The sequence below is a fragment of the Orcinus orca genome, chromosome 11, assembly GCF_937001465.1.
Source record: "Orcinus orca chromosome 11, mOrcOrc1.1, whole genome shotgun sequence".
NCBI classification, from domain to species: Eukaryota; Metazoa; Chordata; class Mammalia; order Artiodactyla; family Delphinidae; genus Orcinus; species Orcinus orca.
The window spans coordinates 40,393,345-40,416,772 of NC_064569.1; the positions used below are offsets into that span (position 1 = coordinate 40,393,345).

At 40.2% G+C, this 23,428-nt stretch overlaps 1 protein-coding gene across 4 annotated transcripts in view; it reads right to left on the reverse strand.

Annotated features, from left to right (window-relative positions):
- LIMA1 (LIM domain and actin binding 1) overlaps positions 1-23,428 on the reverse strand; it is an 83,125-nt gene that overhangs the window by 14,632 nt on the left and 45,065 nt on the right. For all 4 annotated transcript variants that reach the window (XM_012534611.3, XM_049694097.1, XM_033436320.2 and 1 more), the window contains 4 exons: positions 17,850-18,314; positions 6,723-6,807; positions 5,449-5,597; positions 2,485-2,592 (listed from right to left, as the gene is read on the reverse strand). In XM_012534611.3, the coding sequence (XP_012390065.2) occupies positions 2,485-2,592; positions 5,449-5,597; positions 6,723-6,807; positions 17,850-18,314 (807 nt within the window). The remainder of the gene's footprint in view (positions 1-2,484; positions 2,593-5,448; positions 5,598-6,722; positions 6,808-17,849; positions 18,315-23,428) is intronic.

Here is a 23,428-nt window from a genome sequence, read left to right on the forward strand (position 1 = left end):
ATTTTGCTCAAACACTTCATTAAAGAAAAGCACAAATTCATTCACAAGAGGAGAACGGGAAGACAATACCTTGACAAAATATTCTATTTCAGGCAAGTTTACCCTGGCATTAATGTCCTTTTGTAACAAACTGAAGTTCAAATAGTTCTTAGGTATTGGTTAACAAAAGCTAGGCAAAGAGTCAAAAGGAGAGCTGAAGCTCTGAAAAAATTTATGAATTTTAAGGCAGCCAAGGGTTCATGAACCTACAGTATATACTTGAAGACTATGTACTATCTTTATCTCCTCTCTGACCCACCCACTTCCCAATTTGTGATTCAGCTGCAATGATACCCTTTTAGGCTATAATTAAAATGTTCTGATCCTCCAATTCAGCTCAGAGTTCCAGGTTCAAATCAATACGAAGACAATCAAGAAGGAAACATGAAATTAGATATAGGGACAATCCAAGCATGATTTTCCAGATGATCATTCCTCAAATTATGCTCCAAGGACAGATGGGAGGATTTCAATGCTGGGAATATTTTTTTCTCTTAAATGTCTTTTTTACAGTATATAAGAAAAATTCCAAACATATCACTTATACATAAGATATAATCTCCCACTTAAAAAATGGGAAAACCAGGCAGTCTAATGAGAGAACTCACTTGATACATGACATGTGACATGGAAATAATGCCTGAGCCCACTGTTTCAAGGATGTATGTAATTTGATTATTTTATGATTATGAAACACATTACTGCCATGTAGTTTGTCTTATTATCTCAAAATACATTTGTGATATAGTTTTGTAAAATAAAGCGATTTGATGTTCCTAAATTTTTTCCTATTCTATTCTTTGAGTCTAATATTGTAGCCATTAATCTGAGACTATTTTTCTGTGTGCCTCCTTTGGTCCAAGTGTGTAGTATATCTCATGAGTTCCTGTTGGTATGCTGTCAATATATCTATTTTAAAGTCTGTTATAATCAAATAAGTTTGAGAACTATTGCTCTTAACCCATTTTAATTATCTCCTCACCTTTTGTAGAATGGCCTCAAGGGTGTTAATATGTGTAACAGAAACAATGACTATACTCCTATTAGTCACTGTAATAGACTTGAAAGCTCTCTCCTCATCTAACTTAACATTTGATTATCATATTGACAGAAAGACCAACGAGACTGGGTAATGGATTGGCAGAGAAAATGATAAATTCACCTGACATATATATTGTTACTTAATCCAACTAAGCCATCCATCTAACCATAAATGTATAAAACCTGATTTGCTTAAAACCTTCCCATGGCTTTCCTCCGACGCAGGACTACAATCATACTCTTAAGGGTTTTTCAAGACCCAACCTGGCCCTCTCCCTCCACCTGTCTCTTGCCATTGCCTACAGGTACTTCATGTTCCAGACAAGTCATCTTGGTTGGGTTCTCTGGTTTCCAAACCTCTGTTGTTTCTCCCTTCTCTTTCTTTACTCAACCGTCCCCTTATTCACTTGGCCTATTTCCACACATCCCTCAAGACTTGGCTCAGATATCACCTTCTTTTTTTTTTACATTTATTTATTTATTTTTGGCTGTGTTGGGTCTTTGTTGTTGCATGCGGGCTTTCTCTAGTTGCAGTGTGCAGGGGCTACTCTTCGTTGCGGTGCGGGGGCTTCTCACAGCGGTGGCTTCTCTTGTTGTAGAGCACAGGCTCTAGGCACACAGGTTTCAATAGTTGTAGTGTGCAGGGGCTCAGTAGTTGTGGCTCGCGAGCTTTAGAGCACAGGCTCAGTAGTTGTGATGCACGGGCTTAGTTTCTCCACAGCATGTGGGATCTTCCCGGACCAGGGCTCAAACCCACGTCCCCTGCATTGGCAGGAGGATTCTTAACCACTGCGCCACCAGGGATGTCCCAGATATCACCTTCTTGAGGAAGTCAGGTTAAGGGTCCTTAGTCCAAGCTTCCACGGCCCCTCATAGCCCTTTCACGGCACTTGTTATACTGTTTTACAATAGCCAACCTACACTCATCTCCCTCCTACTCTGTTAGCTTTCTTGCAGGTAAAGACCACGTGAAATGGTTTGTTCACATTTAGTTGCTAAGCTCAGCATTGCCTGTGCTTAGCATAGTGCCTAGCTTTCAAAATACTTTGAAGTGAAAGAATGACATTTTCTTACATAAAATGTGTTAAATTAATAATATACAAATAACTTTGAAGATGATATCTCTATTCAAACCAGGTTTTTAAAAATTACTTAAGCTCTAAGTCCTCTGAGCATTTGCTGGGCAAAAGAATTTTCCAGTGAAGGTTCATTATTTGGTCAGCTATAAGTTGCAGAGCTCCCCAATCAAAATTATGTGACCTCCAAAAAAGACAATCTGTCCTGGCAGCTGTTACCAAATTCCCAGACACTCTACAGCCTAGAGTTAGAATCGTTTCTAATTTTAAGCATCTAATTTAGAACACATGCTTCCCTGGCAAATGGACATCAGACTTTCCAACCCACCTTTTCTCCATCCTGATGGGCGATGCAGACCTCAGGACCCGGGGGCACATTCTCCTTTTGCTCCAATTTATGAGTTTTGATTTCACCACCACTAGCTCTCAACTCATTCTACAAAATAAAAATAGTCTGTGAATTAAAAAAAAAAGTCTCACGATTCTCTTCATAGCACATCTATTAAATAAACTTGGAATGTTAAAAAAGAAATTATTTTAAGAGGCTTTAAGTCAAATCAACCCCCTAACTCTCACAAGCAAAACCCACTGACTTGTGAAATGACAAAAGCAGCTTTGTGGACACATACCTCAGAGTTAAATATTTATACAACTAGTCTAAAACTGGATGCTCATTAGAATACAGACACACACACAGACCACCCCCCGCATACAATGTTCTCGTGATTCACTCTTCTAGCAGCAGAGCTTGTGGGAATGCAAAGCTGGTGAGTTTTACCAGAAAAGACCATTCTGGAGCAGGGGAAAGGAGATGCCAAGTGCCAATAATTAAGAAAATATACTGACCATATATATATAAATGCCCGGCCTGGAAAGAGAGACAGCAATGATGTATACATATAAAAATTGAAATTATACTTAATGATACCATAAAACAGCCTTTCTTTGTGAGACTTTCAAAGACATGTTTTTAGCATAAAATTCATTCAGTATACTAAAGACATACCTTATTTTACTTCTCATAATAGAGCTTCAACATAAAAAAACAGGCATAAGGAATCAGAAGGAGTAAGTGTAAACATATTTGTTTTCCTTGCAAAGAACACTTGGGGCAAAATATTAAAATTGACTTTATTACTAGATCCATAATCAGTACAGAGGTAGATGAATGCGGACATTTCCTACCTTTAGTCTGCTAGTTATCTACTACCCTTCTGTTCTCTGTGACTCCTTTAGGCATGGGGAGAAAAAGAGCGATTTATGGCCACAAGGCCGACGAAGGGAGTGTGAGTGCAACTGACTCAGGTGTGGAATTCCAGGTTGAGCCCTACAGCTCTGGAGGTGCGTCTATGAGGAGGAGCTGGCAGCCAGCACTACAGAAACCAACAGTACAAGAGCCCAAAACTCATTTGTGACCCCATCTCAAAGCCCAGCCTCCGGAATCATTGCCAGAGAGAGTGCGCCTTGCTACAACCATGCTCTGTAAGAGGCCTGAGAAATTCTTTGGGGATGAGATAAAACGTGCTTTTTATAAGAATTCCTTAAGACTTCTCAACTCTTAAAATTTACAGAGCAGGCGAACCGCAATGCAGAAACTCTTATTTAGGAGTTAAAAAAACAAAGTCACTGAACAGGTTTTTCCACTTAGGGAGTCACCTGGTAAGAATGTTTATAGCAGGAGGGCACTGAGAAGCAGCAAAATCCTGTAACAGAGGGAATTAAGCTCCACAGATCATCTGTTTGCTGTATCTCCTGACCTGCCTTTTAAGAGAAGTCTAAATTTGCTGATTTTTCACACTCCCAGTGAATAACAAGCCTGTGATGTTCCACTTCGCTACTGATTTACACACAATATCTCTTCTTAAATCGATACTGAAAAATCAAGATGAGATTACTCACTGCCTAGAGACTTAGTCCACCAATAAATACTATTGGAAAATGCATACTTCATAAGGTGGGGGAAAGAAGGCTCAGCTCCTGGAATACACACTGTGATTTCTAACAGGCACTAGTTCAGCCTGCCAAATAAAAGTGAATACTGTTCTTCCAATTTTATTAAAAAATAACAATCAAGAGATTAATAATTTGTCATTTGAAATCTTAGAAGGAACAACTGTTTGAAAGATATATATGTATGTGTACATGTGTATATATGTGTGTGTACTTATGAATAAATGGCATTTAAAAGGCAACTTCAAATAAACAGTTCAGGGCTTCCCTGGTGGCACAGTGGTTGAGAGTCCGCCTGCCGATGCAGGGGACGCGGGTTCGTGCCCCGGTCCGGGAGGATCCCACATGCTGTGGAGCACCTGGGCCCGTGAGCCATGGCCGCTGAGCCTGCGCGTCCGGAGCCTGTGCTCCGCAACGGGAGAGGCCCGCGTACCACAAAAAATAAAAATAAAAAAAATAAACAGTTCAGTTGTGTCCTCCTGCCAGTTAAGCCTAGGAAAGTATAAAGTGGAAAGACCCTCCATGCTACTTAGAATACATTTTTGTGCTTACTGAGTATGTCATCTTCCTGTCATTTCTCCCCCTTTTTCCTATCCACTATTCTATTTGTTTAGAAAATTATTACATCATAAGAAGTGAAGATTAAGTAGACCCTATGTTGTATGATTTCATTTACATGAAATGTCCAGAACAGGAAAATCCATAAAGACAGAAAGCCCCTGGGTTGCCAGGGGATGAGGGAAGTGGGGAATTGGGAATCACTGCACAGGTATGGGTTTCTTTTTTTGGGGTGATGGAAAATTTCTGGAATTAGACAGTGGTGATGATTGCACAACCTTGTGAATATATTAAAAATCACTGAATTGCATATTTAAAAATGGTGATTTTTATGTCAGGTGAATTATATATCAATAAAAATTGCAAAAAACACCCCATCCCACATTAATGTTGAATATATTCAATATTTCTCTCCAGTATTCTCCCTTTCTTCTCTCAAAAACAAAAATAAGTGTATATGTTAAAACTAATAAAATACTATCAATACTTCTTTAACAACAAGATTAAGTAAAAGCAACAGGAAAATTCTCAATGACATTACTGGATGGTAACATCACACAAAAAAATGAGTGGGGTGGGAATGAGGCCTAGGAAAGCAAAGTCAGGATTAGAACATGGTGAGGATTATGAATGAAGCTAGGGTAGGATTTATGTGAAGAGAGAATGGCTGGGGACCAGTAAGGAGCCAAGGCTCACAGGTCAGGGTCTGGGAGACACTTTTAGTTCCCGTGCTCAGTGACCATTTGCTGGATGAGTGAACGAATGAATGATGCTGAACACATACTGTATAGTTGGTGGAACTGCTTTGTTTGGACACAGCTGCCTGGTACTTGGCCATTCGATCCTTTATGGAGGTTTCTGACAGGCGTGGGAACTCCAGATTTCGCCTACTCTCGCTTTTCTCTGAGTTGAATGATGAAGGTGACAACTGACCTGCAAGCATTGCAAACAATGTGCTTTATTAGAAGATAAAATGTGATTTGGATGATTTCAAGATTCTAAATTTTGGGCTATTGTAATCTAATATAATCAACCTCTTCTATTAAGAATACAAAGAAGGGGGACTTCCCTGGTGGTGCAGTGGTTAAGAATTAGCCTGCCAATGCAGGGGACACAGGTTCAAGCCCTGGTCTGGGAAGATCCCACATGCCGCGAAGAAACTAAGCCTGTGCGCCACAACTACTGAGCCTGCGCTCTAGAGCCCGTGAGCCACAACTACTAAGCCCACGTGCCACAACTACTGAAGCCCATGCGCCTAGAGCCTGTGCTCTGCAACAAGAGAAGCCAATGCAATGAGAAGCCCGCACACTGCCATGAAGAGTAGCCCCTGCTTGCCCCAACTAGAGAAAGCCCATGCAGGGATGAAGACCCAACGCAGCCAGAAAATAAATAAAATTAATTAATTAATTAATTTTTAAAAAAGAACACAAAGAAGGAAATCAGGATTATAACTGTCACTTACAAGGTAACATTCACTTACTTTCCCAACATTAAAAGGAGAACCCTTACCATCACTGAGTGTTATATATTTTAAAATTTTTGTTCATTTAACATGTGAAAAAATTAGATGGCAATGCCATTTTAATTTGCATTTCTTTGATTCCTAGGAGGCTGATGGTTTTCCTATATTAATTGATTTTATTTTCTTTTGTGAAGTGCTTGTATATGCCCCCTTTAAAACATAATAATTCTGCTCTCAAGGTGTTATGTTAGCATCAGTAATACAGGATAACCAATCTTGACAGGGGATAATGTCCATCCATGGGAGCCCTCAAGCCCCAGATGACCATGGAGCCAAAACTGTCGGTAACAGTACTTCCCTTATAATCCTGCAAAGTTACCCTTTGGTTAACACAGGTTACTGTTGATAAAGTTGGATTAAAAATACAGAGAAGCTATTTGGAAAAAGCAATGAGATTTGGGAATGGCTTGTATCTAGCAGCCTTTCTTTTCATTTGTACCACTCTTCCTTTAAAAGCATCAGCTTCGAGGTCAAAAGGTATTGTTACTAATGAGTACTTCCTAGAAAATTTCCCACACATGGAACTCTCTGCTTACCTGGGCCTATTTCCAAGTCATCCAGAGAATAGCTGTTTTCAGAGATCTTTCTTCCACCTGCGCTTCGGCTTTGGGCCCGAAGAATCTGTTTGGAAGACAAAACCCAGCAATAAGCTTTGCAGTGAGGATGGGAAATCTTGATGCAATGTTCAAAAAGGAGGCCTGCAAATCTCCTTTATAAATAATATCCAGTAGAGATTAGATTTTATATTAGTTTTTTGTTTTTTTTTTATTGCCGTACGCGGGCCTCTCACCACTGTGGCCTCTCCTGCTGCGGAACACAGGCTCTGGACGCGCAGGCCCAGAGGCCATGGGCCACGGGCCCAGCCGCTCCGCGGCACGCGGGATCCTCCCGCACCGGGGCACGAACCCGTGTCCCCTGCATCGGCAGGCGGATGCCCAACCACTGCACCACCAGGGAAGCCCGTTTATATTAGTTTTTATATACAACAGAGTGTGTTTTTAGTATTATAAATATCAAGCACTACATATTCACAGGTGCCCAGGGGAAAATAAGTAACTCTATACAGGTAATGCTTTCTGTGAAATATCACTGCCTAACCACCTTAACCAGAAAGCCTCAGAATTTAACAATCATTGGAGCAGAATCCTCATGTCCCAGATGAAAATGATGTCTCTCCAAACTGCCAAGTCCTGATGGCAGTATCTTCTGTTGGCCTTCTCCATCCCATTTTATCCCTGCTGTTGCTGCCTGGTTCATGTCTTCATCATCTTTTCCCTGGACTACTACATTACCTTTCTTTCCTTTTTTTTTTAAAGGAACATTTATTTATTTATTTTTTGGCTGTATTGGGTCTTTGTTGCTGCATACGGGCTTTCTCTACTTGTGGTGAGCAGGGCTACTCTTCATTGCGGTGCACGGGCTTCTCACTGGGGTGTCTTCTCGCTGCGAAGCACAGGCTCTAGGTGCGCGGGCTTCAGTAGTTGTGGCTCATGGGCTCTAGAGCGCAGGCTCAGTAGTTGTGACACATGGGCTTAGTTGCTCCGCGGCATGTGGGATCTTCCTGGACCAGGGATCGAACCCGTGTCCCCTATGTTGGCAGGTGGATTCTTAACCATTGCACCACCAGGGAAGTCCTTGCATTACCTTTCTAATTGGTTCTTCTGCCTTCCAATCAAGGCTCTATGATGCTGCCATTATCCCAAGTAAAACAAAAAAATTATCCCCAAATATAAATCTATGTTACTTGACTTCCCAGGTGCACAGTGGTTAAGAATCCGCCTGCCATTGCAGGGGACATGGGTTCAAGCCCTGGTCTGGGAAGATCCCACATGCCGTGGAACAACTAGGCCCATGCACCACAACTGCTGAGCCTGTGCTTTGGAGCCCGCGTGCCACAACTACTGAAGCCCACGCGCTTAGAGCCCGTGCTCCGCAAGAAGAGAAGCCACCGCAATGAGAAACCTGTGCACTGCAATGAAGAGTAGCCCCCACTCGACGCAACTAGAGAAAGCCCGCTCGTAGCAACAAAGACCCAATGCAGCCAAAAATAAATAAATAAATAAAATTAAAAAAAATCTATGTTACTCTCTTGTTCAAAATTCTTTAAGGATTCCTAATCACTCCTTGAATTAAATCTAAAGTGCTTAGTATGTCACAAAAGACCAGTTCTAGATCTGGTCCCTTCCTACCCTCTCTGGGTATTCTCTTCCTTACCGCTTACCCTCCAGGAAAAGCAAACCACTGGGAGGTCCATGATATTGTAAATGAGTTCCCTCTACCTGGGTTACTCTTTTATCCTTCTATGTCTAACAGTGCCTGTTCCTTCAAGACTCAGTGTAAGCTAAGCAACAGTCCCTCTGCATCTGCCCTACCTCTCTTCCATAAATCTAAGTAGCCCTTTCTCTGTTCTCAAGGACCTGGTCACACTTCCATTACAATGCTTAACAAATTGTTGCGCATCCCTCTACTGGACTGGAATCTTAGTTTACTGAGGGCAGAGACCATGCTTTTATTTTTTTAATTAATTAATTAATTTTTGGCTATGTTGGGTCTTTGTTGCTGCGTGTGGGCTTTCTCTAGTTGCGGCGAATGGGGGGTACTCTTGGCTGTGGTGCGCAGGCTTCTCATTGCAGTGGCTTCTCTTGTTGCTGAGCACAGGCTCTAGGTACGCGGGCTTCAGTAGTTGTGGCACGTGGGCTTAGTAGTTATGGCTGACGGGCTCTAGAGCTCAGGCTCAGTAGGTGTGGTGCACGAACTTAGTTGCTCCGCGGCACATGGGATCTTCCTGGACCAGGGCTCGAACCAGTGTCTTCTGCATTGGCAGGTGGATTCCTAACCACTGCGCTATCAGGGAAGTCCTATTTTTTATTTTTTAAATAGAAAAGTGGAAGGTACAGATTTATTTAATAAAAAAATGATTCCCGTAAATGACTACATTTGTATCTCTCAAATTTAGGGTAGATCTCTAATGAAAGTTCCAAATTCTAATTTTACGACTAGAAAAGTAACTGAAGAAAGCCACTTAGTAAGTATCAGAGGATGTTCCCAGACATAAAACACAGACAGTATGTCATGTTTATTCAGCTTGCCATGAGAGCCTTCAAGCAGATCCTATCATTGAAATCTCAGTTTATTTCCAGATAACTTAACGTGGAAAAGATGTGTGAAATCCAATATGACAGGAGACAAGAGTAAAAAAGATTTAGCTCCCTTTTGAATTCAACATTAATAAATAATTATTAAACCTTTAAGTTCAATGGACTAATCAACCAACAATCAAGTTTAATACAGTGAACTATCCCTTTTTCAAGTCCTCCCCACGCCCCCGCCCCCCAGCCCTCTCTCTCTCTCCTTGGAGATAGAAAATATGCCACTTCAGAAATCAGAGCCAAGGATTTGGTTTGCTTGTACCCTACCAAAAAGAATACAGTTTCTAGCAAATTCGATATATATTTAATGTACTGCATCTCCAGTCATCTTTGCTATTTACATTATTGGTTGAATCTATTTACAAAAAAAAAAAAACTAAAAGAAGCTGTAGCAACTCTAACCTTGCCACATCATACTCAGGTCAGCTGCACCAACATCAGTCACATCCACATGACTCCTATGATGCAACACATTTTTGCTCTGGGAACAGCCTACCATTTGGAAATGAAGATTATCAGCCAAAGTGAAAAGATAAGTTTGGCAGAATACCCTCCATCCACATTTTTCTGTTTTTAAAACATTTCTCATTTGCAGATAGTTAAAGGAAATTCCAAAGATTTATTCCAAACGCTGCTGCACTGTAAAAAGATCATTATAAAAACTAAAATTTTCAGGGCTCAAAAAGGGAGAAAGCCTGGAAATATACTTTTTTTTTTTTTTTTAAACCAAAAGGGAATGGGTTCTGCAGTCTTAACACTGGAGCAATATTTCAAATATTTACATTCTGTCAAAGGTAAATTTCAAGCATAATTCCAAGAGTATGTGTTACATGTTGCAACCTGCTAGGAGTTTAGTTTTCTGTTTGTGCTTGAAGTTCCTACACTGGTGTTATTGAGAGCAAGACCATTTAGAACCAGAACACATGCCCTGCAAGGTTCTTTGGTTTTAGATGCATAAAATTTCCCATCTTCACTAGCTTTTTATTTAAATCTTTGGGTTAAATAGCCATTTCCCCCCCCCAAAGAATTCATGAGGGTTCAATACTCTGAATTATTTTCTTTCAACTATTAAAAAAGTGAATCTGCAAAGTCTTTTGGTCTTAGAGAAAAACAGAAAAACGTCTCTGGAAATCAAAGCTATACTGACACTGGTTCTGAGGAGGAATACAGCTCGGAGATTAGATGGCTTTTAATGAGCTCCCGGGTGAAGCACTATGCATTTCTTTTAATACCTTTCCACCTCCAAACCACTCAAATATAAAGAATGACAAGATCCCTGTATACCTGAAATGAACACAATACTGTAAAGCAACTATACTTCAAAAAAAAAAAAAAAAAACCCCAAGATCTCAAATTCATTTACTATTCATTTTTGATCCTCATTTTACAAGTGGTAATCTGAGGTTCAGGAAAAAGGTGGGGTTTCCTCCAATATTTCTCAAGGAAAGTAAAGGAGTACAAAAAGAAAAGAAAAGGAAAAAAAAAAAACCAAACACCAGGAATTCTGATACTGAAATACTCTTCTGTAACACATTTTTATTACATTTCAATCTTTTTTATTCAGATGCCTGAGGCAGCCTTAATCATCATAATCTGTTAAGAGAGAAAAGATACGACACTTTAAGACTTTCTGGAATTTCCTAAGGCTTGGCCTCACCCCACCCCACAAGTCCTCCTTCCTGTCAGCTGACTGCAGCAACTCTCATTAGTGTGACCACCCCTTAAATATTTTCATTGAATCCATAAACCAAATGCATCAACATTTACCGGTAAGAAAATAATAGTCTGGGGCTTTTAGCCAGTAGTCTGTAGAATTTCTTTTCTCTGCAAAGTTTTCTTTAAGAAATAAAGTAATTTAGGTCCCAAATGTCAAGTAAAAAGCAGGATTTCCTGTCCTGTGTATGCTTATTTTCAGGAAAAATTCTCTTTAAAAGTTGATTCTCAACACTTTAATTTACTGAGAGCCATTTCCTTCAACCATTCAACTTTGACCTTCCTTCAGACTCTCTCATCCCTCCAAAGTCAAGCGTGGAGGAAGAATGACTTTTAGGGAAAAATGGGACTTTGCTGAACTATGCATGGAGATCATATGGTGTAGATAAAATCTGGCCTTAATTTCTCAAAATACTGAGAGAGAAACATTTCCTTCTCCAGGGACCCTCGCAGAAAAAATACAGCTCATTTAAGTACAAAATACACACAGAAGGAGCACTTATCTCCAGGCAGGGGGATTTCTCTCTCTCTCTCTCTCCATATATATGTGTGTGTGTGTATATATATATATATATATACACACATACATATACGTATAAATAAATATATATATATATATATTTTTTTTTTGGTTGCACTGCGTGGCTTGCGGGATCTCAGTTCCCCAACCAGACTGAACCCGTGCATGGCAGAGAAAATCCCCCCGAATCCTAACCACTAGACCACCAGGGAACTCCCATATTTTGTATTTCTAAGTGTTCTATAAAAATTATGTATTACTCTTACAATTAGGAAGAAAAGAAAGGAAGGAGAGGTAATACTTCATATTTTAAAATTAATATAAATAGGTAAGAATGATAAAACCAAATGCTGATGAGGAACTGCTGGGGAATTAAATATGCCCTTAGATTGTGCTAGCAGTGTTACAGAATTATGTCTTTTGACCACGTAACATCATTCAGTAATATAGCCCCCCCCATAACTAAAAATAAAATGTTTCTGCCAAGATGCTTAGAGCTTTTTCATTAGGCTGGAAGAGAATCTAATTACTGGGGAATGATTAAAAAGTATAATGGGGCTTCCCTGGTGGCGCGGTGGTTGAGAGTCAGCCTGCCGATGCAGGGGACGCGGGTTCGTGCCCCGGTCCGGGAAGATCCCACATGCCGCGGAGCGGCTGGGCTCGTGAGCCATGGCCGCTGAGCCTGCGCGTCCGGAGCCTGTGCTCCGCGGCTGGAGAGGCCATGGCGGTGAGAGGCCCCTGTACCGCAAAAGAAAAAAAGTATAATGAAGTAACATATTGCCATAAAAGGATAACTACATGAACTAGGAAGATACAAAGGAAGGTCTATATAAAAAAGACCAAACCAAAGATAAAGCACTCAAAACAGTGAGCACACAATACCTAAAACCATGTAAAATCTAGTTATGCAACGATAAGGATACCATTGTGCACAACTGATAAAGGTTACTCTTTTTTCCAGGCTTACTTGGCCTTTTCTGGTTTACTGTGTGTGTGTGTGTGTGTGTGTGTGTGTGTGTGTGTGTGTGTGTGTGTGTGTGTGTGTGTGTGTGTGTGTGTGTGTGTGTGTGTGTGTGTGTGTGTGTGTGTGTGTGTGTGTGACTGTTCAGATGACTAATTTATATAAGAAAAACAAACCTCCCAAACTCACAAGCTTCTAACTCAAGAGTTTCAGTACAAATCTCTTGCATTCCAGTGTATTCTCTTTTTTTTTTTTTTTTTCCAGGGTATTCTCTTCATTGCCCTGATGTTTTTTACTCAGTAAAAAGACTATAAAACGTAGGAAGAGGACAGATAGAAAGCTAAAGTCTTTGAGAAGACAGCTGTTAATATGTTTTAATTCTTTCCTGGTTTCCTTAGATTTCAAAAATACGTAAGGCCAGATGTTTTTATCTAATAAATAGCTATTATAATATCCATGAAGATAGTGTTTATGGTAGAAGGGGTACTACACAATTTCAGTTCTTGTTCTGATATTAATTAGCCACATGACATCGGGCATATCAGTTAATTTCTCTGACGTCAGCTGTTTCCATCTGTAAAATAGGGATTTTAATATCCTGCGAACAATGAGCTGAATTAAATAACATTTTACAATCACTTATAGTTCTAGGATTTCTGTCAACGATCTTGATAGGGATTTCTCACTCATTGTAACTCCTTAATGAATTAGAAGGCTAAAGGAAATGACTAATAAATTTATCTGGATACACACCTATGTTGTTTAATCCAGGAGTGAGTCCAGTAGCAGAAAGAAAAGGTGATTTTCTGGGGCAAATGATGTCTTTCTGGCCCCTACGAACTCTAATGTAGCCAACCAATGCTTAGAGAATATTCCAGTCTCCTGATATTACTTTTCAACATATTTTATTTTAATGGAACCGGATAGAAACCAGTAAGTAGTTAACTGGCATGAAAATAAGCAGAAAAGAGATGACTGGTCTCTAACTGACATATCAAAGACAGCCATTTAGGGCAACAAACAGAAAGATCACGATTCCCTGACTGGCATCTTTATATCTGGATCCATTATTGTCTTACCACAAAAGACCAAAGGTTTACTCAGAGTTACTAACTAAGGTAAATAAAACTTAATTTATACGAGTAGGAGGTCTTTACAAGAAATGTACCGCTACAGAGAGGTCAAAATAACACTGAGAACTTAAGAGTTCATCAACAGATGAATGGATAAAAAAGATGTGGTGTGTATATATATATATATATATATATATATATATATATATATATATATATATATATAGGTTTAATCCTGACCCAAGCAAAAGACAATACTTTAAATAGGTGATGAAGGTAGAAATACACCTTCCAAATATTTGGTCTGTATTCTCCTTTCCAAGGATTTGTGTGAACCAGATAAGTTAGGAACCAAACAGAAAGAATTGAGACTTAAGGAGCCTGTCCCTACATTGTTTGGTGATTTGAATAACTGCATCAAGGCCTTTGAAGATTATGGATTCAAATGTCAACACGATGAAAACTGAATATTGGTTATAACTTCTTGATCAGCTTTCTCATAAAAGAATGCCCGGAATAGTTACTCTGGCTACCTAAAACCCAGATCAACATACACATGGAGCTAGGGATGCTAAGCCACATTCAATGTATGTCACTGGGGGGTGGGAGGGGGGCTTCTTTTTCCTCATAACTTATAGGTTACATTCATCCATCCACTGCTCATTTGCTCATAGGAATTAGAAGTATCATGTTCGACTAAAACATCTGACCAGAATAACCTATCTATTCACCAAAGGTAGAGGATAAGTGAGGAACAGCCTTTAATCAGTTCTCATTATTTATAAGTTATTTGAGTTCTAAGCTTCTTTTCTCCTTTTTACTAAATAAACACTAGGAGCCAAGTCATTGTGCTGACCACTGGGAGATAAAAGCATCATTACTCTGAAAGAATTATAGACTGGGGAGTGTACAAATTCATACATGACTATTAAAGAAAGCATGATATAAGTGACCAAAGAGAAGTAAAAAGAAAATTCTACAGGAGGGTCAGGAGGGTGAAGGTAATTTCATCTGGGAAAAAACTGAGGTAGGTCTCACAGTCTTCCTAGACCTTGAGGAGTAAGATTTCAAGAGGTAGAAATTAGGGGAAAGATATGACTGATTTAAAATGAGGAGTAATCCAGGGTTTGAGTATAAGATTGGCTATGAGACTGGAAAGGTAGGTTGAGCTCAGACTGTAGAAGACCCAAATATTAAATATGGATTAATTCTGAGACATCCAAAGTTTCTGATCAAGGGAATGACATAATTTACAACTATGCTTAGAAAAATAAATAGCAACAGTATGGAGGATGGAAGGGAAGAAAAAAATAAGAGGCTAATAGGAAAGGTTGCAGCAATACCACAAGGCAAGATGTAATAAGGCTAAACCATAGAAGTAGATGTGGGACCTCTTGGAGAGAATGGCCCATACTTGAGAGATGTGTAGACTTATGTAGATGGCTTAGTAAGTGACTGACTGAGAAGAGGCAGGCACAGAGAAGAACTGATCCCAAGCTTTACAGACCAGGAGATGTGGTGAATGGTGATGCAGTAAGGGACACCAGGGGTAGCACAGGTTTTGGCTGGAAAGATAATGGATTCTTTTTTAGCCTTCTTGAATTTGAGTGCTTAAGGGATATTCACAAAGAGATGTGTGATCTGGCAGGCAACCACAAAATTGGGGCTGAAGCTTGGGTTAAGAATTCAAGATTAGAATCTAGTTTTGGGATACGTCTCTTGGAGTCCTGGAAAGAGATGAGACTACACAGGGAGGGAGAAAAAAACAGGACTGCAGAGAAGAGATCAGGAAGAAAAGTGGACAAGAACAGAAACCATCTCAGACAAAAGGGAGCAAGAGAGACTAAGAAAAGTAGAACTCAAGCCAATTAACTTGGCCTCCTGTAAATAACTCTGATAAAAAGATTTAGGAGATAAAAGATTTAGATCATGCATTTCCATTATCTATGTGCTCCCTGACCCTGCTCAGCTAGTTAGTTGAGATTTAGTCCAGTTCTTTAAAATTCTATTATGGAGACAAAGATTCACATGATTTGTACCTAATATATGCATTTGTCTCACAGAAGTACTAAATTTTTAGCTCTGAGGTAATCATTCTTACTTGTATACTCTTGCTCCGAAAAGGACTGCTAGTGTCTCCACCATATTTCTCAGAGCTTCCTTCCAAAGATCCAATTATGTAACTTCCTGATTAAAGCCTTATCCATATTAAAGCTGAAATTATGATAACAATAACCATAACCTAGTTTCAAACTGATTAGTTATTCATTAAACTAAGGTAGACAAAACTTTTTTTTTAAACAGTTTTACTGAAATACTAGACAAACATTTTTAAAGTAATCTAGACTGTTTCCAACATGGGTAATGATGCTTATTTAGAAGCAGCTATAAAACCAAGGGCAGTTGTGTTTTACATTCCCTAAGCAGTCCATTAAACGACAAATGACTATTTAATCAGGAAGTTTAAAAAGTACCTCCACCCAAAAAAAAAGCCCAGGTCAATCTTAGAACCCCTCCATCTTCTTAGACTGTTAGCAATCAGGCTGAGTGCCAGTCTGATCTGGTAGGATCTTTCTTTATATGAGAATTTTTTTCTCTGCTTTGACCAGCCACAAAGAGACAGGCTTATTCTGGCCCATCTTTCACTAGACATTTACGAGAAAAAAGTCTCTCACCAGATCCTTACACATAATCAGCATTTTGTTTGCTGCAGTCCCAATCATTTCCTACCTTGGGCCAGTTTTGACATGTACCAGCCTTTTGCACTGAATCTACATTGTGTGTGCTGCCATGACATCAGCCATCCTGCCCCTAACAGGGTCTGAGAGGAGGAGACTTACAATGGTGCTTTGACTCACAACAAAGACCCTTCCTCTCTATTTAGGATTTCTGACATTTTTTCCCTCCATTTAAAATTCTTCTTCCCATTTAAATTTTTTAAAGTTTTTTTTTTTAATTTTTATTAAGACCATAAAGGGGAAAGAGGGAGTTGGCAGGCCTAGAGGACTCAAAATTGAGAGGGATGAGAGTTTAAGAAAAGTCATAAAATGCTTTGTGGTTACATCTCTTGCCAACTGCTTTCAGTGTTAAAACAGAGTAAAAACTCATGCAGAGAAAAGGGTTCTAGCTTTGCAAATCTTTAAAAATTCTTTCTATTGATAACATCCTCAAACAGATGATCGCTGAACACTAAAGAACTTTTCCAGGTAGAAAAGTAACAGGCACCGCAAGATACAAGACGAGATGGCTACATCACACCAAACATAACTGAGGATTCTAGGATAAGTTATCTAATTTTTACCTCAGAAGAAATGCTTCATACCATTACTTCACAAATGTAGAAATTTGGGCCAATACTTAGCTGAAAAAAATCTGCTTTCCCATCTAAAGGGAATCTAGAGTAAATGAGGGCTTTGCTCCCCATCAGATCTGTTTATTTCATTATAATGACTGTTGTAACAAACCAACCCCATGTACAAAGCCAGATATGCAGGAAAGTATGAGAAAACTGGAAAAATTTACCAGCTCTGTGGCCCCTGGATTGTGTTATAAGTCACCAGCATATGTAACTCATTTTCTAGTTAAGTAATTCCCTCTGGGGACCTGGTCTGCACTCCACATGAAGGATCAAGTTTCATTAGCAGTTGTAGGAAAATGCAACCCTCTGTATTTGCAAGTCAAAACTCCTGAAGGCTACAGCTAGTCTGGCTATCTTCATTGATTTTTCCTGGGATAGGATTTTAGCTGATAGAAAACATTTGTTGGAAGGCACAGATGAGGAAGTTGAGAAGAGAAAGGATTCAGCTAGCAAGGAGACAACTAAACCTCAGTCTTAATGTTAAACTCTGGCCTTAACACTCAGCCTGCAGCTGTGTCCAGGCAGAGAGAGATTCAGCAGTAATTCCACCCCCTCCTAAAGCTACAAATGACAAAAGGCACAGGAAGACAAATTAAAAGGGCAAGCATACAAAAACACATAACCCAATCAGCATCAAACTCTTCATTTCTCGATATTGACCTGAATCCCAGTGTGCACTTGATTTCACGTGAAATTGGGTCACACTCACAAATCTTAGCATCTCTGTAAATAATTCATTTGAGACTTTTTATTAACTACTCGTCTAACTTGAATCAAAAAACATACTGACCACATACTCACCATTACACAAACTGTCTAGACTAGAAAAACAGCTTTGTTTAGCTACTTGAATTGGCTTTTTCAAGCTTTAAACCCACCCAGTCCTTACCTTGGTTTGAGTTGGTTCACCTTTCTCAAACATCATCTTAAGCCTGTTCAGCGGAACATTGTATTTCTCTATTTTGTTTGCAGCTTCTGCATTTTCACTTATTTCGGGTTTTCCTTCTTCATGCCTGGATTCTCCCAGACAATTTTCCATTTTTTTACTTTCTGCTGATTGGTCTTTAAGATGCTCACTGTCCTCGATGCGGGGGTACGGATACTGAATAAGAGCTTCAGGAGGCGATTTGATTCTAGGTCTGGGGTGGACTCGTTCCTCTTGGTCAGCCTCGACCCCAGAGGCAGAGCTGTTTGCCACTTCAGCGGGAGGAGGGTCGCCTCTATGCCTGACCTCGGTGCTGCTGTTTCGCACGGAGTCTGGGAGAGAGTCTGCTCCCAGCACTGGGTTCTCCCACTTCTTCTTTAACACGGTCAGGTTCCCCCTTCTAAAGTGCTGGGGGAGATTTTCAGTGTTCTAGAAGAACAAAAAGTGAATGCCAGTTATAACTTGCCTGCTGAAACATTCAAACATGCTGTTCTTTGTAAAATGAAAGTTAAAACTCCAAGCTGCTCCCGGTCCACTGTCGTTTCAGACAGCTGTGAACAGTTACAGCCCTGCCACATGGAGAAAGCATCCACCGCAAGAGAGGGAGAGGGGAAGAGAGAAAAAGTCAGGAGCTAAAGCAGGAAGTGATAAAACAGGATAGCCTTATAAGGACAAAATGAGAAGAAAGGAGAGCTCAGATCTAATGATAGTTACATTGGAGACAAGGGATTTTTATCCAGAGATTAATGGGGAAAACAGAAAGAAAAAGCAAAATACCAGTTACTTTAAACCCTGTAAATATGCACTAATGAAAGTTCATCATTGAGATATGGGAACATATGTATATGTATAACTGATTCACTTTGTTATAAAGCAGAAACTAGCACACCATTGTAAAGCAATTATACCCCAATAAAGATGTTAAAAAAAAAAACAAAAAAGTTCATCATTACGTGCCACAAAATCACATCCTGGCTGGGTTTTTTCCTTCTAAATGAGACAAAGATGCAGTATAGCTTAAACTATACAATACCAATAATTGTGGACAGTAGCATCAAGAATTGAAACTCTTTGTGGAAATTTAAAGCAGCCACCAGACTTTTACATGTATATATCATCATATCCGACATAATTCACATGAACAGTCAAATTTTATTTTTTACATAAGAACCTAATCCTTTTCCCCCCCTGTACTTCTCTACATGTTTGTCCATGTATAAATCCTCAGTTTTCAGAAAATTCACTATTTTCCAGATCCTTTGGTTGAAAAATACCCAGGCTTCATATGAAACACTACTACCACCCCCTCTCTTGATGGAAGGACACACATTTACACATCTAAGACAGTTCTCTTTTGCGTGGGTCAAACTGGAATTAATTTGTACATATAAGACAGATTGAAAACAACCTGGAAAGTGTCAACGTTGTTCCGCAGTAATAGAGGAGACATGCTGGGTGAAGTAAAATTCAATGTCCCGGACTCTGAAAGCACTCCTAAATAAATTAAGCAGCAGCACCTTCCCAACAAATCACAAACTCCAGTACCTTCTTGCCCTCCATTCCTGCAGCCTGTGGCTCGCCGGTCTTTCAACTAAGAAAGGACAAACCACCTAGGACTGAAAGACTCTGGGGTATTAAACAGGATTAGCAGCTATATTGGGAATTAAGTCTCTCACCCTATTACTCTTCTGAATACACTCTGAGAGCCACTTCATCAAGTAGGACCAAGGCATGGAAAAAGGAAAGTTACAGAAGAACAACTGCTTGATATTTGTGTTTAAATCTTAGCTGACAAGATGCTTCATTGGGGGAAGCATGTATGGACCAGAAATTTAAGCAGCAAGAAAAGTTTTCTTGTTGGAAAAGAGAAAATTTAAAAGCTGGTGCTACCTTAACTGCCAGAAGCACTCTTGGCTCTGTGCACCCTCCTGAGACACAATGGATGAGTCATCTGGGTCTCCAACTTCACCTGCTCTGCCCTGCCTAAACAGGAGCCTTGAGAATCAAAGTGGCATTTTGCCTTGGTAACTGGACACTACTTTTTTCAGAGACATATCATGTGATCGAAGTATATTTATTGACATGCAAAGATGCTCATAAGATACTTTTGAGTGAATAAAGCTAATTATAAGACATCATGGGGGGCTTTCCTGGTGGCGCAGTGGTTAAGAATCCACCTGCCAATGTAGGGGACACGGGTTCAATCCCTGGTCCTGGAAGATCCCACACGCAGTGGAGCAACTAAGCCCACGCACCGCAACTACTGAGCCTGCGTGCTATAACTACTGAAGCCAGCGCTCCTACAGCCCATGCTCCGCAACAAGAGAAGCCACCACAACGAGAAGCCTGCACACCGCAAAGAGTAGCCCCCGCTAGCCACAACCAGAAAAAGCCCGCACGCAGCAACGAAGACCCAACGCAGCCAAAAATTAAAACAAATAATAATAAAATTAAAAATAAACTTAAAAGAAAAGAAAAAAAAAACACAGCATGGGGAATTCCCTGGCAGTCCAGTGTTAGGACTTGGAGTTTTCACTGTTGTGGGCCTGGGCCTGGATTCAATCCCTGGTCGGGGAACTAAGATCCCCCAAGTCGCGGCCAAATATTAAAAAAAAAAAAAAAAAGACAGCATGATCCCATTTTATAATACACATATATGTTTCTAAATATAAACATAGAAAAGTAGTCCGGAAGAAAAGACATCAGGATGTTAACAGGTTGACACGGGCATTTGTATTTTCTTCTTCTTTTTCTTTTTAGGATAAATGTGCTTTCATTGTGTAATAAAAATGAATACAAAAATAAAATTATGCATCGTCTTCATATCACAAGAAAAAGGTTCTATGGAATATCAAATAATTTTGATGTTACTTGTAAACAGCTTGAAAGCTGTCATCTCTACTTTACTTGTCATGACCTGGAAGAGAGGGATTTGTGTGACGGAGTACCAGCAATGTCCCAAACAAGGACCTGGGTGGAGGACATCCCTTAGCGGGGCATCTTAACAGAGGCGTGAATGTGCTCTTTTATTAAAAGGAGTTCTTAAGGATACAAGTTCAAAAGTGCTGGGGTGGGGACAAGTAGGGGAGGGGTAGCGCTGTAAGGTCTGACAGCATTAAAGGCCCCAGAACTTGCCATCACTCCTGGCAGCACCACCCAGGTCATGCCAGCTTTCCAGGCCTTTAGAGCTTGAGGCAAGCAAAGATGGGGCAGAAGCAGTGGCTACAGTCTTTCTGGGGAAGAAAGAGAAGGAAGAAGGCACAGAACAAAAGCTAGAGCTGAAAGCAGACCAGGCAACACAATGAAAAGAGTACTGGACTGAGTTAGCCTGGGTTATCATTGGATAGTGGATTATGGGCCACTTACATTTTCTTCTATTTCTTTATCTGTATTTTCTTTTTAATTAATTTTTAATTGAAGTATAGTTGATTCACAATATTGTGCTAGTTTCAGGTGTACAGCAAAGTGATTCAGTGATTTTTTTTTCAGATTATATTCCATTATAGGTTATTACAAGACACTGAGTGTAATTCCCTGTGTTATACAGGAAGTCCCTGTTACTTATCTATTTTATGTATAGTATCTGTATTTCCTACAATGAACATGCATTACTTATATAATCCAGCTCCATCCAGCCAAATGACCCTGGGCAAGTTTCTTAATTTCTGGAAACTTCCATACAGGGCTACTGTGGAGAATAAATGAGATTATATTAAAGCACATAATGTAGTATTTGACCAGTAGCGGTGACTATTGTTAAATGAGTGGCCCTCCCCACTCCCCAGCCATACCTCACAGCGGTGATCAACCGCAGTAGCCAGTCATCTCCCAAATCCTGAACTTGGGTTCCAGTCACTTACTGTTGTTTCTACTCTCTCTACAGTGTCTACTGTTTCAGAGTAGGGCTGGGGTGGGGGACGGGGGGGTACAAAATAAGGTGAAATTTTAGTCGATGTCATTTGTGTCAGGGTTTTAACTTTTTCCCAAGTATTTTCCTAGAAAAAGGCAGTGGGAAGTCAAGGAGGGTACAAGTTTTCAAGGGCCCCATTGGTTGCTGGACTACCACATCCTCCTTTTCAAGGTGACATCCAGCATGCTGCTCATCCTATCCAGCAAGGCTGAGAATCTCTGCAGACATTGACTCTGGACCATAACCGGCTGCCTAAATCCGGATCAGACACACTCAGGAGATGCAACGCAGTGTCCTTTCTGCAGGAGCATTCAACTTGGAAAGGGCCTTAGATAAGTCCCTTCCTCTCTTTGGGTCTGTTATTCCACCCACAAAATGAAGAGGCTGGGTCAAATGAGCTTTAACATTGAAATCTTGGCAGGGGAATCTTCATCTTAACAGCAGGAGGATACTTGGTAGGATACAGCAGTGGGGCTAGAAACACGGACTACCTGGATGTACAGACTCCAAGGAAGGGAATAAATTCCTAGGCTAAGAGCTTCTCAGAAAAGTGGTAGCCAGTCATTATGGCGATGAATGCCCAAACAGCACAGATTTCAAGAAGTGGCACATCCCATGCTTAAAAGGAACCTGAAAATATAACTGATGGTCGTATTAATGGTCTGTGTTTCTGTGTCCTAGATGCAAGTGGAAGAGGAAGAGAAAAGGAGGGCTGAATTTCTGGGAATCCAAGCTATCACGTAACCTGATCCTAGTATTTGCTAAAGGAACAAATTTACCCACCTGCTCCTGAATGTTTCTCTACCGTGCTTTCCATGAATATTCTTTCACCTGGAGTATTCAGGTGAGTACTCTTTCACCTGGAGAGTCACCTCTGTAAATTTATATGTACATTTCTCCCTATTCTTCAGGAGACAAATTAGGTCTCTTAAAAGTCTGGTGGATCTTAAAAGCAACTGTCTGTCATTAATGGAAAAACTGGTAAGATTTGAATAAAGTCTGTGGTTTAGCTGATAGCATTGTACCGATGTTAATTTCTCAGGTTTTATAAATGTAGCACAGTTATAGAAGATGTTAACATTAGAGGAGGCTAGGTGGAGGTGCACGGGAGCTCTCTGTACTATCTTAATAACTCTACTGTAAATCCAAAATTATTTTAAAATAAAAAATTTGTTAAAAAAAAGAACCATCCTTCAACTTTGTCTTCTTCCAGCTATTGCTGTCTCCCTCCCACATTTCACAGTTAAGAGTGTTGAAAGCACAGTCTTGTGTAATTGCTATTTCCACTTGACTACTTTCCATTCCCTCTAATTCTACTACCAAAACACTTCTGAAGTAGCACCAATCAGGATCATCAATTACTTCATTATCTTTTTTTTTTTTTTTGCAGTACGTGGGCCTCTCACTGCTGTGGCCTCTCCCACTGTGGAGCACAGGCTCCGGACGTGCAGGCTCAGCGGCCATGGCCCACGGGCCCAGCCGCTCCGCGGCATGTGGGATCCTCCCGGACCGGGGCACGAATCCATGTCCCCTGCATCGGCAGGCGGACTCTCAACCACTGCGCCACCAGGGAAGCCCCCATTATCTTATTTTTAACTTATTACTTTTCTCAATTACAAAAGTAATTTAAAAA